At 38.0% G+C, this 19301-nt stretch overlaps 1 protein-coding gene across 7 annotated transcripts in view; it reads left to right on the top strand.

Moving 5' to 3' along the window:
* The window catches only part of ITPR2 (inositol 1,4,5-trisphosphate receptor type 2), a 496384-nt gene that overhangs the window by 168318 nt on the left and 308765 nt on the right, over nucleotides 1–19301 (top strand). For all 7 annotated transcript variants that reach the window (XR_010579338.2, XR_012420091.1, XM_065523922.2 and 4 more), the window contains one exon: nucleotides 541–691. Coding sequence is in view for 5 of the 7 variants with exons in the window: in XM_065523922.2 (XP_065379994.1) it covers nucleotides 541–691 (151 nt within the window). In the remaining 2 variants the exon portion in view is untranslated. The remainder of the gene's footprint in view (nucleotides 1–540; nucleotides 692–19301) is intronic.

Below are 19301 nucleotides of genomic sequence, written 5' to 3'. Positions count from 1 at the left end.
TCTAATCTTGGAAGTGACATGTCATCAATTCTGTTGGTCACTTGGACCAACTCTGATACAGTGTGGTAGGGGGAGACTATTCACTGGGGTCCACATGTTGGAGGTAGACTCTTGCACTTGGAATGTCCTCTGCAATCCACAAGACCACAAAGCAGCATAGGGAACATGGATTTCTGGGCAAATTTCTTGGATAATAGCCATTTATTAAAGTAATTAATTGGTGCAACCATTTATTAAGTGGCATCCTGCTGACTTAAATTACTTAAATGTTTAATTAAGATGTAAATAATTCTAGTGTAAATTTTGTTAAGTACCTTAAAGCACTCTGAATCTTACTTGGATTTAGTTCTAGACTTGAATAAATCAAAGTTCAAGTGGTTGCTTTTGCAAGTATTTTAATTCCTAGGTGTTAAAGAATTAGGAAGTTTAGAAATAGCTGTGCTAATTTAGATAATAAAAAGCCAATGTTTATTGCAATTCCCAATTTTTTTTCCAGTCTTTCACCCTCCCCCTCCCTGCTTTTTTTTTTTTTTTATTAAGGTGGTCCACTTGGCTCGGAATCTTATATACTTTGGATTTTATAGTTTCAGTGAGTTATTAAGGCTAACAAGAACACTTCTGGCTATTTTAGACATTGTCCAGGCCCCCATGTCGTCATACTTTGAAAGATTAAGCAAATTTCAAGATGGAGGTAAGAATTTTGAGAAATGTGATAATATCATTGTTATTACTTGGAAGCAAGATAAAAAACAAAACTACAGAGAAGGTGTTGCTATTGTGTACCTGCTAATATATGTGTGCATATGAACACAATTCCTGTGACAGGGCTGAGTGATAATAAGGTGGATTTATAAACATGCATCTCTGTTTATAATGCTAAAGCTTTGAAAGATGAATTCATAAGGTCAGATTCCATCTTTAGCAGCTAACATTATAGCCAAACCACTTGTGAAAATATTATGTGTTAAAAAATGAAAACATCTTGATATTTGTGGTCATCTGGTTCAAGCAATTCTCCTGCCTCAGCCTCCTTTATTTTTACAAATACAGATTAAATTATAAGGTGTCAAAGAGAGAATAGATTTGAAGGCTATGCTCCACAGCAGAGCTTAGACAGATGCAAGGGAGACCAGGCACAGTGGCCCACCCCTGTAATCCCAGCACTTTGTGAGGCCAAGGCGGGCAGATCATGAGGTCAGGAGATCGAGACCATCCTGGCCAACATGATGAAAACCCGTCTCTACTAAAAATGCAAAAATTAGCTGGGCATGGTGGCGCGTGCCTGTAATCACAGCTCCTCAGGAGGCTGAGGTAGGAGAATTGTTTGAACCAGGGAGTCAGACGTTGCAGTGAGCCAAGATCGTGCCACTGCGCTCCAGCCAGACGACAGAATGAGACTCCATCTCACAAAAAAAAAAAAAAAAAAAAAAAAAAAAAAAAAAAAAAAAAAAAAAATAGAAAAAAAGAAAAGAAAGATTCAAGGAAAGGGCTGGCGAAGTATCATGCCAGAGAAGGAGCGAATGCCACGCCAGTGTGGGAACCTGTGGAGTGAAGTGGATAAGAGAATGGGCTTTCAAGTTAGAGTGCCTGTATTCAAATCCTGCCTTGACCATTTATAAGGTACTTATCTTCTCTATGATTTTTCTTTTCTCATCTGAGATACGAATATGATAATAATATCCTTCTCACAGTTTCCTTGCAAAAATTAAGGGAATGTATATAATACATTCAATGGGCTTTCAACAGTGACTGTCTCATAAGTCAATACAAAGTTTTTATGACGATTGTCTTGGGTTGGATACCCTAAAAACACCCTGAGATAGAGGCTTGTTTGCAGAAGGTATATGGAGGAGTGCACTTGGATATATACCTGTTAGGAAGTGAGGAAGGTAGGACTGGGCAGGCAGAGAAGCTCATCTGCAATGCAGTCATGACTGAGCCCTCAGGTCATCCTGTAGGGAGCTCTGGAGCTGGGATGCTCTTTGGAATTGTCACAAATTAAGGCAAAGGGGGCCACACTTGGTGTCTTTGCATCAGCCAGCTATTACTACTTGGCTTTGTCCCGGAGGGGGCTGTGTAACATTGGGTAAGAGTCCGTCCTAGCGAGAGGTACAGCTGTAAATAGCAACAAGGATGCCCAGCAGCTGGGGCAGTAAGAGCCTCAGCCCTGAAAAGGGGACACAGGTGGAGCACAGTAGTATCCACTACAACATCCACTACAGGATTAAAAGGGCAAAAACCAGGAACCTAATTTCAGACATAAAGAAGAAATATCTAGTTAAGAATTATAAATGAGCAGCTTACGTAACCTAAAGTAATTAATTGCTGCTGCTCAAATCTCAATTCCTTTTTTAGCTTTCAAAAAACTATATAAATCATTAAGAAGCCAACTGAACCACATAAATCACTCACCTTCAGCATAACTAGAAGCGAGGGGACAATGCAAATGCTAGTTACTGTAAGTAGAAAAATATTCATTCATTTTTAGTACAGCTGCCTGGTGGAGCTCCCATTGCAAGCTTTGAGGATGGTGAGCGGTTTTCGGAGAAACTGGGGAAGAGAAAAGGGATGGTATGCAAAGGGAATGAAATGAAATTGTATGAAAATCACCCTCAGAAAGAGAAAGTCTATGTAGGTGTGAAAACATGGAAAAAGTATCCAGGTAGATAAGAGCACCAACTAAACAGGAAGGGACTTGAAATAGCACAGGGAGCAGTTGTGGAAAAGCAGTGCTTCTAGGGATGAACAAGTTCGCAGGTAAGGGAAGGGCACGCCTTCGAGTCTTTTGGTGAAGGAAAAAGAGGCAAGATGGGGAGATCTAGAATACCACAAGAGAAAAGAAACCTGAAACATCGATGGGCATATCACTCCACCGACCTCCACCAAAAGCCACATTTTAAAGAAACTGCACTTCATGACTCTGACAGGAGGGGGCGCCCTTGAACCAGAGATCCTGTAAACCCGCTCATTGTTAATCCTGTCTGCTGAATGTGTCAGTGTCATCAGTCTCACTATGTGAAACCGCTGTTTAAGACAAAAACAGAATGGAAAAATCTAAACACCTCAGTGGATGGAAATTCCTCCCTGAAAAGCAACTGTGAAGCAGAAGAATATTGTAACATGATACTCTAAATGGAATTAAGTAGCTTCAAGCACAGTGAACTATGGAAAACACTTTGATTCATAAATTCAAAAACTAAGATCAGAAATGGACCAAAACCCAAGAAGAAATGAAATGAAAATTGATTGAACTTAGGAAAGAAATAGAATAAAATGGTTGGCTTTATTTATTTATTTATTTTTACCAACACAGATTAAATTATAAGGTGTCAAAGAGAGAATAGATTTGAAGGAAAATCAAATAGGTGACATTGAAGAAAGGCAGGAGAATAATGAAGAAAATGACAATGATCCAAAGAAACAAGTGATGAGGGTGAGAGGGAAAGAGGCTGAAATGGAAGAAAGGCAAAGAAGAGCCACCATATGAATAATTGGAGTCCCTGAAGAAGAAAAACAAGAAAATGGAACAGAATTGAGTATTTAAAATTGCAATCCAAGAGAACCTTTTGGAAATAAAAGACAACCTGAATCTACATGGTATAATTATCCAGAATGGTAATCTCTAAGAACATAATAAAATTATTATATGTAGTATACATTCAGAGAGAGAATAATAAGGGTTTGAGGGAGGAACCATGAGAGCAAATGGAGAAAAAAGGAAAGCGTATATGAATATTCTTTACTATTATTGCATCTTTAAAGTAAATTGAATGTTTTATAAAAATAAATCCATGAACAACATACGAATGAGAGCAAAGCAAAGACCAAGAACTGTAGTTGTTAATCAAAGAGCAGGGGCATGCAGGGGTCTATATTAATTCTGCTGCCTGAATCTCACTAGTGAGACTCCTTTTACCACTCCCAGAGGGTACATAACACTTGAAATGTCTGTATTAAAGCTTCTTGTTACGCTTTTACAGTCTTCAGTCTAAACTAAATTATTCTTAAAAAGCTCGAAGTTGATCCTGACTTTTGATCTCAGTGCTTACAGTCTGCCTTCAGTGTTTCACCATGAAGAGTATTTTATTAAAGACTTACTTTTTTTTAGAGCAGTTTTAGGTTCATGGCAAAATTAAGAGGAAGATACAGAGATTTTTTTATTTATCACCTGCCCCCCAACATGCATAGCCTCCCCATATCAACATCCTCCACCACAGGGGTACATTTGTTACAATTGATAAACCAACATTGACATCATTATGTCAAGTTCGTCCTTGACATTGGGGTTCACTGTTGGTGTTGCACATTCTATGTATTTGGACAAATATATAATGACACGTATCTAACATTATAGTATCATACAGCATCTTTTCACTGCCCTAAAAATTCTCTGTGCTCTGCATATTCAACCCCTCTCCCACCTCCTCACCGCCCCCTGGCAACTGCTGATTTTTTTCTCTCTCTATAGTTTTGCCTAAGGAAAGTATTTTTTTTCTTGGAAAAGTTGTAACTTGTTTGCACTCTCCACCGTCCTGTTTATATCTGCCCTCAAAGACACATAAATTTAATTTTTATAATTCTCATATTTTTAGTGAATTCCATTGACTTCTAGATACCTTGATTATTTCTTTCAGCAATCTGATAATAATTTATTATTTTATTTAACAAGAATCTATTGAAGAATTACAATATGCCAGACACAGTTCTAGTCACTGGTAATAAGTAATGAACAAGATAACCAAAGTTGTTAGTCACAAGGAAGACAATTAATAAATAAATAGGCAAAATTTTTCCTTTCTCCTATTAAGAGAAACAGCCAGATTATCTATCTATCTATCTATCTATCTATCTATCTATCTATCTATCTATCTATCTATCTATCTTGTAACATCTGATAATGCTGTGAAGAAAAATAAAGTAGGTCAATGATATGGAGACTGATGGAGTGAGGGAGGGTAGAATTTTGTTTTAAGTTTGATGGGCAATCTCTGGAGGGATTTGAGAAGGGACTGATGTGATCTGATCATGTTGGCTGCTGAATGGAGAATAGAGAATATCTATGTGGGCAAAAATGTTGAAGACTGAGAAACTGTTTCAGATTAGAGGAGATTAAAGAGACATGACAACTAAAATTCAATATGCAATTCAGCACTGGATCCTGAATTAGGAGAAATATTATCTATAGAAGATATTATTGGCACAAGTGATAAAATTTGAAAATGAATTATAGGAATATGGATTGCAGGTTATATTTGAATATTGATTATGTCAGTTAGATTCCCTGACTTTTGTAATTGCACTGTGCTTAGCTAAGCTAATATACTTGTTTTTAGCGAATACGTGCTGAAGAATTGAAAGTTGAAAGGTCATGATGTCTGGAACTAACTTTCAAATAGAGCAGGAAAGATGTGTGTGTGCGTGCATGTGCGTGTGTGTGTGTGTGTGTGTGTGAGTGTGTGGAGACAAAGAGATGCAAATGTGGCAGCATTTGTGAATCTAATCAATCTGGGCAGAGTCTATGTGGGAGTTCTTTGTACTGTTCTTGCAACTCTTCCTATAAATTTGAAAGTTTTCTAAAACAAAAAAGTTAAGAACTTAAGTAATTAACTTGGTAGGAAAAGGATTTATGTTATGCAAGATGACAATTCAAACCTCAAGAATGATCTTACAACTCTACTAGGAGATGTGTTATTAATATTATAGTTAGGTTCTCTATTAGACTATAAATTCCTAACAAAAGTTCTAATAGACTGTATAAATTCTTAACAGAAGAAGCAAGAAGAAACATTTTTCTGGGATCTCCAAATATGGAGACAGGATTGTCAAGCATGGGAAAAATTCCTGTGGTGCAGGGTGAGACAAAGGTCGATGCCAGAGAGGAAATCCCAGATTGTGGAAAGTACCTAGAGGAAAAAAAAGAACTATTATTTTAAAGATCAACTGCTAGGAGTCATAGCAGTGTTACCACATTACAATACTCTGTATCATCATCTTGGCTCTTCGATATCTAAATGCTTTGGATTGTATTTTCTTCTTCTTTTTTTTCATATGGACTCCTCTCATACTATAAATATTTTTTCTCTTTTAAAGAAACTTTATCTTTAATGAGAAGTCATTTGCAAAGTACAATTAAAAAAAAAAGTGGTTTTATAAACATTGTTGCTAGATAGACCAGTTCCTTTAAGTAAATGATACAGTTCTGTATGCTCATATCATGTCTGGAAAATTTTATGCACTAGAACTACATCTTTTTTTTATCCCTCTTAGTTCCCACTTACTAACTTTTCTCCAGCACAGTTGGGGTTGGACATGCAGAAAAATGTGTTTGGCAGGTCAGACGCAGGGGAGCGGAAGAGGAGGCATATCTAGAAGGAAAAGGCTTTACAGTTCCTGGAGTTCCATTTTGTGCCAGCCTCAGTGGCGCCAGGCTTAAATGGGATGGGCACGCACAGCATCCATTTGATTTTTCTGGGAAATCCTGTAGCTTTAGATGCCAGTGATGAGTGTTTGAGGTTGTAGAGATGGCTGGCTTGGAAAGTGGCAATTACAGAAATTTTCTTCTTCTGCATCCTCGGTCACACAGCAGCCCACTTCGGCGTCACTGTAAGTTGTCCTCATCCCAGATCTGGTTGGGGGTCTGTGTCTAGCTTCCAGGCCGTGGCTGCTCCCTGTCACAATGGCTTATAGTTGGCACACTCGGCAGAAATTGCTAGGTTCAGAAGCGGCTTTTCATCTTCATACCTAAAGGTGGTCCGTTCAGAAAATGATTGAGGCTTGTTCATATGGAGACACAGGGAGCTGGCACTGGCCTTCACTGGCCGTCACTGTAGTGAAATAGAAGATTCAGAACTTCAGAACTATCAATCCAATACTTTCATTGGCTATACATTTACTTAAGAAATATTGTTTTCAAACCAATGTACCTGCTCCCAGGAGGCTGTGTTGTTGAGTGAATTTGCTTTGCCTAATACTTATGATTTGCTCTCAGTGATTTTAAATGCACAGGCACCATTCAGTGTAATTGATCTTTTGAGTAGAAGGATTATGGCAAGCTGTGTTCTTCTTTGTCGCTTATAGAAGTTAAAAGCAAATGCACATACAAGCTGATGAACTGGATATTTTCCATATTCTTTGCAAACATTTCACTTTTAAAAGTATACATCTTTTTATACTTGCCGAAGGATGGACAATCCAAAGCTTTCTATTTCTACTAATAATTAAGAGCCCTTTTTTCTTTTACAACAGCATGGGTATATTTTGTTCTACTGGAGAGTTACTTAAATAGTTGAGGGCAAATGTGAATCCCACTTATGCATCTTCTGTGGAACAGCATGATATGTGTGTAACTCTGAATCATTCGAGTATCATCTCCATGTAAGTGTGTGTGTGGTTAGAATAGAGAAGTTGACACAGTCTGGAAATGGTTTGGGTCTGGTTTTTTATTTATTTATCCTGTTAATATCCTTCTACCGATCTGTGTTTGCTGTTTGAATGGGACTGGGGTTCAACTTTGAATCTCCACCATGGAACAATAAAGTCTACATCATTCAGTGAACTTTGGGCATAATTAGTGTGTCTAGGACACTACTACAATGTCTTTTCACTATTGCCTTCCTTCCCATCCTTGAACTCACTATAATTTGAAAAGGCAGTAGATCATAGAAAATTACCAAAAGACCAACCAAGAGCTAAATAGTTTCTTCATAGCTTCTCTCATTTTGCTTTTTCACAACAATTTCAAATTCTTGGGAGTTTCCATAGCTAAGCACTGAAATGTGGGCCTGTTCCCAGTCAATAACCAGATAATCTCTTTCGTTGGTATATATGTTATGATGTAGAAAATGGGGAGTCACTAAAAAAAAATTAAAGGAGAATTCCATTTACTGGTAGGATTTCTTTTTCTTTGAGGTTTCAGGGTCGAAAATGAAGTGCCTTTGGCCTTAGGGAATAAGATACAGGCAACCTCAACAGCCTGTAATTATCCTCCTTCCCTAAAATAATTCTGCTGTCCCAAGTGACATACAGATCTGTGGACCCAACCCAGGGTAGGGCGGAGATAGGAGGCAGGGTAATGAGATGCGCTTTGAATATGTCTATGTCCGGGAGTACCGCTTGCCCTAGGAGATTTGGGGAACAAAGTAAGAGGATGTCAACTTTCCATCTCCTGGCAAAGCACCACTTACTTCTTCAATTTAAGTTTTTGTTTGTCTGTTTACCTTTATAGGGACTGCACATTATCTACCTTGAAATGCTTTTTGTGGCAGCATGGTTACTGTTAAAAAGGAGAAGGGAAATTGAGATGAGAGGGGTAGGGCAGAAACATTTTAAAATATTGCTTTATGGGTGAGAAAGGAAGAAAATATTTGCAGACAAAAAAAATCTGCCAGGAAATAATTTCTTCTTCTTTTATAAAACTACGAGGTTAGTCTAAATATGATCTTTGCAATCTCTTTTAGTTCAAAACTGATTCTTTGAAGATTAGTATGTAATCTTCCTTCATTCATTGAATGGCATTCTTTTTTTATGTGTATTGTAAAACAACCTTTTTAGCAAATATCTGTGAAGCTTATCTTCTGATTAATAGCTATGATTGTTCTTTGTAAGACACCAGCTTGAATGTCTTGAAACTGGAAGCCCTAGTTCACTGAATATACTCAGAGTATCTTACAAAAGAAAAAAAAGGAAGGAAAGAAAGAAAGGGAGAAAAAAAAAAAGACTTAACTGAGTGTGAGGTGAGACCATGAGGAAGTGTATATGTGGAGATGGGGGATCAGAAAGAACAGAAAAGGGTTTAATATAAGGATCAAAACCAAAGAACACATGCCTCAGGTACAAGCTAGTGTCCTATTAAAGACTTTTCTCAGTGTTCATCTCTTGAATTTTTCACCAGACTGAACTCTTTTCAGGTCTCTGCAAAGGAGTTAAGTTTGCAGTAGAGTTCACAGTGCTAAGAAGTGTTAGCAAAGTTTACATGCAAAGGGAAGGCACACCAATTACCGTTCATCACTTGAAAAACTCAGATGTCTGGACTTAGCTCTTCCCAGCACCATGCTGCCTCTGGGCATTCAAGCTTATTCTTCTTGAGATGGCCCGATTCTGTCTGTCCTCCCCCTGTCCATGCTGTGCTTTCAGTGAGGTCCCTTTGCTTCTGAAAGAACTATCTTATCTCCATTTTGTACCATGTTCACCACACTCACCCATCTTACATATGCGGTTCCCTTCTCCCTACACCTTCTTGCCTTCCAAATCATACACTTAAATCAAGGGAAGCTTTGCCATCCAAATCATACACTTAAATCAAGAAAAGGCAGGAACATGGGTATAATCCCATCCACAGTGGTAGGTTTCCTTCTTGTCCCTTTGTGTCTGTATGTATTGTATCAGATGAGCATGTTCTTCTCATAACGTCTTGAAATTCTTGCACTGATTTTTAAATAACAGCAGCAATGACCACAATTCTCAGCAACTCTAGAATTACAAATTGCCAGTTGTGTACCTCAGGAAGCAGATTCTGGGACAGGATTAGCATGAAGAAGACTTATTAGGGAGAGCTCTTAGGATCAACACCAGCAGAATGGGAAGGAAAGCAGGATTGGGAAGGGGAGAAGTTGGCTTGTGATGCAGTTTAGTGAAGGCTTCTGGGAGGTTGAAGTTGGGATGTCCTTCAGGGCTGTCTCCATTAGGGTGACGGGGCTGAGCCTTTTTGTCCCCATAGGCTGCTCTGGAATGGGTGAGTGACCTTGCCTGAAGTACCTGTCTTCAGACTAGTTGTCTTAGTCTGCCTGGGCTACTGTAACAAAAATACCATAGACTGGGTGGCTTATAAACAACAAGCAATTATTTCTCACAGTTCAGGAGGCTGGGAAGTGCAAGATCATGGTTGATATGGTTTGGCTGTGTCCTCACCCAAATCTCATCTTGAATTGTAGCTCCCATAATTCCCATATGTCATGGGAGGGGCCCAGTGGGAGGGAATTGAATCATGGGGTCAGGTTCTTCCCCTGCTATTCTTGTGATAGTGAATAAGTCTCACGAGATCTGATGGTTTTATAAAGGGGAGTTCTCTTGCACATGCTCTGTGCCTGCTGCCGTGTAAGATATTACTTTGCCCCTCATTTGCCTTCAGCCATGATTGTGAGGCCTCCCCAGCCATGTGGCACTGTGAGTCAATTAAACTTCTTTGCTTTATAAATTACCAAGTATCGGGTGTGTCTTTATTAGCAGTGTGAGGACAGGCTAATATGATGGTGCCAGCAGATTCAGTGTCTGGTGAGAGCCTGCTTCCTGGTTGATAGATGGTGCTTTCTATTGCCTGGGCCCCACAGCTCATCAGGGGATCCTTTGAAATTTGGGTGGAAGCAGCAACTCCTCCCCACTCAACTCCCCCACAGCTTTGCTGGATACCGTGCATGCTGTAATGGGGCCCCCTGGAGCAGCCCAGGAGCCCAGTCGCAGGGCATGGGGAAGTGAAGCCCATGATGTGAGGTGGCAACCCCTCCTTTGAAATCTTTTTGGCCCGTAGCTCCTTATATTCTGTTCCTGTGATGGGAGGGGCATCCCTGGTGATCTCCTAAATCTGCTGGGGTCATTCTTCCATTGTTTCAGACAGTAGGTCCTGACTTCTTTTTAGGTGGCTAACTCATCTCCCCATTGCCATGATAGATAGCATCTGGCTTCCCTTAAGATGCCTGATCCATAGTAAACTCTTTATCAAATGGTCACTTGGCCACACTTCCAAACAGACTTTCTCGTTTTTTTCAATATGGATAGGCTGAGGATTTTCCAAAAATTGAAGTTCCGTTTCCTTTTTAATTAGCAATTCCATCTTTAAGCCATTTCTCTTTTCTCATATTTTACTGTAACCAGTCAAGAGGAACCAGACGTTCTGTTAACACTTTGCTTACATATTTTTCACCCAAATATTCAATTTCATCTCTGGCAAGTTCTACCTTCCATAAATCATTAGGGCATGAATACAATTCAGCCAAGTTTATTGCTACTTTATACAATGATGGCCTCTTCTGTAGTTTCCAATAAGACGTTCCTCATTTCCATCTGAGACCTCCTCCACATGACCTTTACCATCCATATTTCTACCAGTGTTCTGTTTGTGACCTTCTATGAAGTCTTTAAGAATACTCTTAGAGAATTTGAAGCGTGTTAGAGCTACAGGCTTTCTCTGTAGCTCTCTTCCTCTCCTCTGAGACTTCACAGAATCATCCTTAATGATCTGTTTATTGCAATGTTGGCTTTTTCTAGGATGCACCTCAAAACTCTTCCAGCCTCTACTCACTACCCAGTTTCAAAGCACTTCTACATCTTAGATGTTTGTTATAGCAGTATCCCACTTCTTGGTAAGACAGTTTTCTGTCTTAGACTATTTGGACTGTTATAACAACAACAACAACAACAATACCACAAACTAGGCAGCTTCTAAACAACAAACATTTATTTCTCATAGTTCTGGAGGCTGGGAAGTCCAGGATTATGGTGCCTGCAGATCTGGTGTCCAGTGGGGGTCTGCTTTTTGGATCAAAGATGACACCTTCTTACTGTGTCCTGACTTGGGGAAAGGGACAAGGGGCAAGGGGAATCTCTCTTGGGCATCTTTTAAAAGAGCCCTAATCCCATTCATGAAGACTCCTCCTCCATGACCTAATCACCTCCCAAAGGTTCTACTTCTAACACCGTCACCTTGGGAGAGAGTATCTCAATGTACGAATTTTGGGGGGACACAAACACAGAGGCGGGCAGTTGAGGGCTGTCTTCTGAGTAGCACTCCAGCAGCTTGGGGAGCAGTCCTTCACTTCTGAAAGGGAATCTGGGCAGGACCATCACAGCCTCCACCACCGTTATCTTCCTAGAAAATGCCCTGATTGGAAACATTTTGGGTCAAGACTAAGATCTTATCTTGATCCATTTTGCACAGCAGGCCTTTTGTGGAATCCTGTTTTTCAGACATTGAGGAACATTTCTATGCCATTGTCATGTTCTGAGTCTGGTTCTCTTATCAGCTTGGTGCTCTGCTGGGTGCACCTCTAAGTCCTTTCTGGATTAATGAGTAACATCTTTTGCAGAATTCCTGAGACTGGGTAATGTATAAGGAACAGAAATTTATTGCTCACAGTTCTGGAGGCTGGGAAGCCAAGGGTTGAGGAGACCAGCATCTGGAAAAATCTTCTTGCTGTGTCGTCTCTTAGTGGGAGGGCAAAGAGAAAGCAAGAGTATGAGAGAGCAAGATGGCACTGAACTTATTCTTTTACAAAAACCCACTCCTGGGATAATGCCATTAATCCATTAATAAGGGTGGTGCTCTCATGGCCTAAACACCCCTTAAAGGGGTCCCACCTCCCAACCTTACGACACTGGGGATCCAGTTTCCAACACATGACCTTTGGGGGACACATTCAAGCCATAGCAGATGTCATAGGAAATAGAGATTATGGAGAAAAATAAAAATAAATTAAAACATTTAAACATGTAACAAAATTTTAGACATGAAAACAATGGCTAGAAGCTTCCTATTTCCAGGTGTCCCGGAATCTCTGGCATCGGAAACCTGCTCTAGGCAGCAAGCCTTTTGCAGGATGCTGTTCCTCAGGAGCTGAGAAAGATTTCTGTGCCGTTCTAATGTTCTGTGCCGTTTGTTCTAATGTCCTGAGTCTGGTTCTCTCACCAGCTTTGTGCTATGCTGGCTGTGCCTCCAAGTCCTTTCTGGCTTAATGTATAATGTCTTTTACTTTTCTGTTTGTTTGCTTGTTTTTTTTTTCCTTCTAAGCTTTTATACGTTTTAGAAAAAGTATCTGTATAACTATCGGATTTTCTTTTAGTTATCAATGGTGTCTAAAAGGACTCTCCTCATTCCACCTCCCAGCTTCTCTCTGTGTCAAGAGGGTGTCAAACACATGGTCTACACTAGATCATGTTCCTTTTAAAAATCAAATGCACATAGTAAAGTAGGGGGAGAATAACTATGTAATGGATGCCAGGCTGCACATCAGGCAAGGGATTACTCTGTAAATGTATCTATTATTTATATAGAACACCTAGCATACCTCTAGGTCTTTTGCATATTTTTATTGTTAACCCTTATCACAGTCCAGCGTGTCGGATATTATGGTCCTGATTGTGTCCAGGAAATAAGCTTTTAGACAGGTTGTATACTTTGCCTAAGATCATACAGCTTGTATGTAGCTTGCTGGAAATTTTGAATTCAGGTTTCTTTTTCTTTTTCTCTCTTCTTTAAAAAAAACCTACAGCTTTACAGTTGATGTTCTTTCTATAATTATTTTATTGCTTTCTTTATACACAGATGACTTCCTCACGTGCAGGGACTCTTTTCTGCTTTTTCCAAGTTTCCCAAGAAAGTTCAGCACAACAGAGTACATATCTATGAAAGAGTTTTGGTTTGGCTGGAAGTTATTTTTCAGGCCATATTAAAGAAGATTTTTTTTTTTTTAAACAAAGAATCACTCCTTTGTCAATGGTTGTTTGGCTTGTCTCAGAAAAGTTTCAATCGCAAGTCTTAAAAGTTTTACCAGCTCACAATCTTTTGAAGCTAGATATTCCTCTTCCTTTCCTGAAATAAATTTCTGATTGTTCTCTCTGACTCTGTGTTTTGGCTCTTTCTCCACATTCCAACGTAAGGATCTTTCTAAATCACATACTCTACTTCTTTATTTAGCTCTCATCATCTCCAGAGAATAATAACTCAGCTCTTTAAATTGGTGCCCAAGGGTCTTCATAATCTGAGTTAGACATCTCTAGCTCTGTCTCCTGCTGTTTCCCCAGTAATACTAAGCAATTGTATCTCCTTAGACACCTTTCTGCGAACTACTCATATGAGTATCTCATATATACTTTCATATCTCACTATCGTTAGGATGAATGTGTGTGACATGCCTTATGAAGCATTTATGCATTTGAAGCACAAAAATATTTAGAGACCCTAATATTTCAAATATATACTTGTATCTTTCTTTCCTTAATTTTATGATTATTTGTCATAAGCTTATCTTCCAATAGACTTACAGAAGACTTTATGACTCTTAGAGTTACTACACAGATTATTCAATAACAGAGATTCAGATGTATTAACTGAGAGTATCATACTGGGGGGAAAACTATCAAAATAGATTCTATTTCTGGTTCTATGGGACACCTATACCCTGCCTAATGTATTACTCTATACCTAATTGGTTTTCAAAAATATTTATTGAGTGAAACGAATTTAATATATGTAAATTACCTGCTTTATACAAATATGTTTGAATCAAAATGGTATTACTAGATTGTGACATCTAAGCATATGATTTTTTAATTAAATGTAATTTTTTTTGAAGTTCTGGGATACATGTTTAGGATGTACTGGTTTGTTACACAGGTAAACATGTGCCATGGTGGTTTCCTGATTGTTTTTCTACTCACATTAGCTAAGTGAGTTAATAGGGCAGGATCAATCCCTAAGAATGACCTTACAAATAATGAGAATGACTGAAGAGGGTCACGTTGTTCTAAGGTCTCTACTCCAGTTATTTTTCTATAGTTACAAATATTGCTTGAGCCTTAGCATCTGGTGTCTTTCAGGATTAATACAATTGCGTAGGCTTCCCAGTTCTCACAATCTCTGGTGCTTATTGTTGGAACCCAACACAAATTTATAGAATGCTGGCATAGAAAGGAACCATATAAATTATCTATACAATATATGAGCTTCATATCTTCATGCAGCACCCATTACAAATGGTCACATAGGATCTCCTTGAACACCTGGAGTGACTAAGATTTTACTTCTGCAAAGAGTAGGCCTTTCTTATTTTTAATAGCTCTAATTATTAGGTCTTTTTCGTTTGGTTATCCTATATGTACAATTCCCTCTCACTTCCAGAAAGTAGCCCTACCTCTGTTTGTTGAACTGCACAGAAATCTAACATCCCTTCCACATGTCAGGTTTTTCTGTGCTTGAAAATGGCTAGCACATCACCTGTATTCCCCCACGTTTCTGTGTAGTCCTGTGCAATTCCTTTAGCAGTTCCTGTTATGACTCAATCTAATTTATCACTGATTCGACTGGCACAGAGGCAAAGACAGCTATGTTCGCCTTCATTCTGAACCCTTTTATAATGTAGCCTAGGTGAAAATGAGTGTTTTGTTAACAATGACATAGTATTGATTCCTACTAAACTTGAACTCAACTACAATTCTAATTGGTTTTCTTTTATGTCACATTTTCCACATCATGAACTTCAGTTGGTTTTATTTGGCCCTAAGCATATAGGACCTTTTATATTTTGAATTTACCGTGTTGGATTTAACCTGTTATTTTCAACCTATTTATGTAGTTTTGGAATTTAATAGAGTCATTCACTGTATTAGCCATCCTCTCTTGTTTGATGTAATCTTTGCCTTTGAGAAACATGCTATCTCTGACTTTACCCAAGTCAGTGACAAAACTACTGATCTAGTCAAGGCAAGAACAAAGCAGCAAAGAACTAAAGGCCCTTCTGTGCTTTAACATTGATCAGTTACCCAGTTTTCTTTGGCATAATCACTTAACCAAAATCATACCTATGAAGCTCTACATTAGCCAATACATGCGTCTGTGGTGTGAGAAATCAAGAGCATGGTTGCCTTTGATGGTGCGGCTGGGGAGAAATTTTGGGGGAAGTGACTGTGAAAGGGCAGAAGAGAGCTTTCTAGGGTGATGGAAATTTTCAGTAACTGGTTTGCGTGTGGTTCATATGGTATATGCCTTTATGAGAACTACTCAAACCTTTCATTTATGATCTGTGGATTTCACTGTAAGTAAATTACATCTCACTTATAAAAACAGCATGCACATTCATTTATTACTGCCATTACCAACTATTAACCATTGAAGATCAGTTCTGCAAATTGAAATATTGAGATTTGGAATATTAAGATGACTTTGTTAATATTTGACAGTGATGAAATCCAAAATAAGATGTAGAACACAGCCACTATTTTATGTGAATTGCTTTTTCAATTCATCCTTTGAATAACACTTCTTTAGTGTGTGGGATGTAAAACAGTTTTCTTCTAAGTAGTCTACTTGATATTCAATAAAAGAGGGATAATAACATTACTACACTTTGGTTACATGCTTTTGGCTGGTTTTTATTGTGTTCTATTTCTAAGCCCTTGGAAACTTGGAATCTGTAAGCAGTCTATTAATACACTGTATTCAGTGGTGTTTTATTTAGAATGAAGAAAATTGGGTATCATATTATCTGCTTCTTCCATTAAGTGTTCTTTATTAAACACTCTTCTGAGGGACATCCACATTTAGTGTCAATATTGCGTTTCAGTCATGCTGTATTATAAGACATTATGAACTATAATTATATGATGGAACCACATATTCATTAGTAAGGCAGTGACCACTATAATGGAACATAATTAAATGGAGAAGAGCTGTTTTTCAGAGGTGTAGTGAAAGCATGCAGATGTCCTCTACTTTTCATTTTGAAAGTAATACCTTACAATTACATGGTACTTTTTTATTGTTCATGGCTTTTTTTGCACATATTATATAATTTTATTCTTACAAGAAGGCCCAAACTATTTTATAGGATTAAGATTTTGAACATAGGATGATGACATGATTTGACAAAGATCACACTTCTGTAATCTAAATCTTTCACTTCATTCAAAACCTCGTTAAAAATTGTGTATCCTCTGTGAAGCTGTCCTTCACTGCCCTCGCTCTTAAGATAATTTCCCAGTTAAAAAAAAAATCCTAAGCAATTTCGTAGGCTGTCCATACTGTACTATTACCATCATATCTGTCTTGTACGTGTTCTTAATTTTTTTATGGACACATTTGATGTTTTCCTGACCATATTGTAAATTCTTCTGCTTTTCTTCTGCCTTCCCACCTGAGATGTCCCTGCCAGATGAACATTAGGTACTTTATGAATACTTTCCGAACAAGGGCTGCCCCTAAAATTAAGTTGTATAATATAAGAAAAATACCACTAGTAGTATGTGGCACATCATATGTAATAAAAGCTGGTTGGGTAAAATCACTTGAGAATAATGTGAGCAAATTTATTATATGGTTAATAGAAATTCTACATTTTCAGAACACAGTTTTAATTGGAATCTTTTCTTTCTGTAATTGCATTAGGGCTTTCTGAGTTCTAGTATAAAATTTTTAGAATTTTGTAAAGTCTGTTAGTGAACCAACGTGGTGTGGGAAAACATGATTCATGTTGAGATCAGTTGACCTGTACTTGAGACTCTGCCACTTCCTGGCTTTGTAAACTGGGATTCGCCTCCCAACCCCCACCATGCTGTGAGGCTCCAATGAGGTGTATGTGGCCTGTGGTCTAGCAAGGTACATACAATATGATAAGCCCTTGATAAAGACAGCTTTCATTATTTTCCCTTATCTCATTGGTATCTATTTTATTAATTTCTTCCTTTTAATACATTTTTAAGTAATATGAAATTATGTATGCTTTTTGAAGAAAGAGAGAAGTATAAAGGAAAGTAAGCAAAAACTCAACTTGATGAAAGATGAAGTACCTTTAATTTAATGAGATCCAACTTTTTATATAAACCTTATTAAAATAAGTCATTCTCATTTTTAATAGTTCATTTTATTATCCAATCTTTGTTATTCATGCGTTAATTTGACAAACATTTATTAAATGAGAGTTGGGCATCTGACACTATTCCGGATGTTGGAAAAAGGTAGACTCCCTGTCTTCATGGAACTTGTGTTCTTTTATGTTGTTGGAGAGGAGGACTACAGTAAACACCTAGACAAATATATGATATGATGTGAGAGAGTGTTAATGCCCTGATCGAAATTTACATGCATGGATTAAGAGTGATGGAAGCTCTTCAGAGAGGGTGACCAGAAGAGGTCTACCTAAGGAGGTGACATTGCACCACAAATCAGAAAGGAGTGAGGGACCAAGTTGTGTGACCGTCTGGACACATGAACGCAAGGCAAAGGTATAGGAAGTTCCCTGTAGGTTCGGCACATGGAATAAAAGCCATGCATGTATGTACTATGTAGAACTATCTAGCTATCCAGCTTTCCAAATACCGTGATCTTACTTGGAATTGGGAGGGCTGGTTAGATAAAATTGCTTTCTCCGGCTGTTTAATCTTGATCTTCTCCTTAACCTGGGTTGCTACCATTTTACCTACTGCTCTGTGGTTAGTAGCTTAATTAAGGTTTTGATCTTATGCTAATATATTTTTTTTCTCTGCATACAGAAAAGTCTTTTTATAACCCAGACCCTTAACCACTGGGAGGAAGCACTGCTCCAGAGAATGTTTGAAATAGAAAACTGCTCTAGTTCTAGAAAGTAAAGACATTTTCCAGCAAGGGCAGGTTTAAAAGGAGCTGCTAAGCTGGGATGGGAAATAGGAAGACTTCCAGAGTCATGTCTTTATGGTGGAACATCATTCGGTTTCAGATGAGTTATTATAACAGCTGATGGATTTATTCAAATCCAACTATAAAAATATGTTTCAGGGAAAATAATAGTTTTTGGATTATCCATTTTTGGCCTCTATTATCATAGAACATTGAGCTGATTTTAGTAGTCACAGAACAATTAAATGGCTGTGAACAATTATTCACAAAACTCTGAATCAAATGTGTCTGTTTTCTCTTATAAATGCTGAGAATGTTTCAGAAATGTCTGATATCTAAACAACAAGAAAATTCAAATTACCATTTTCTTATATGTTCATAAGAGAAAAGCATTTCTAATAAAAAGAAAGAATAAATATAACTTTAAATAAAGTAAATACCAACAGACTTAAGTAAATTTCAATCAATATTCTGTTAAATCTCTTACACCTGCTATAAATTCATGTAACTGCTAGTGCTTGTTGAAACCAATAGTGTGATCACCACAATAAAATTATTTCTGAATAGGGCAAAATTAAATTATGGTCAGCACAGCTGTCGTGTTAGGTTGGTTAATTCCTTATTGCTTTTTACTTTCCTGAAATGGGCAATAGAAACTTGGCTCACTGGAACAATCAAAGAACAAAGCAACATATTCCCCAAGCATTCCCAGTTACCACTCGCAGTATGCATCTGCTATACCTGTCTTTTAGATTTTTTTTCTTGAGGGAATTAAGGTTAGTAAAAATATCTATGTAATCATATAATGAAAGAACCTGAAAAGTTGACCAGTCATTCTTTCTAAGCAGCCCCTTCCTTTTTTTATTTTTATTTTTATTTTTATTTTTATTTTTATTGAGATGAAGTCTTGCTCTGTTGCCTGGGCTGGAGTGCGGTGGTTCAATCT

The sequence above is a fragment of the Macaca fascicularis genome, chromosome 11, assembly GCF_037993035.2.
Source record: "Macaca fascicularis isolate 582-1 chromosome 11, T2T-MFA8v1.1".
In the NCBI taxonomy this organism is placed as follows: Eukaryota; Metazoa; Chordata; class Mammalia; order Primates; family Cercopithecidae; genus Macaca; species Macaca fascicularis.
The sequence above is the reverse complement of the archived record's forward strand: the minus strand, read 5'-3'. Positions and strand labels throughout refer to the sequence as shown.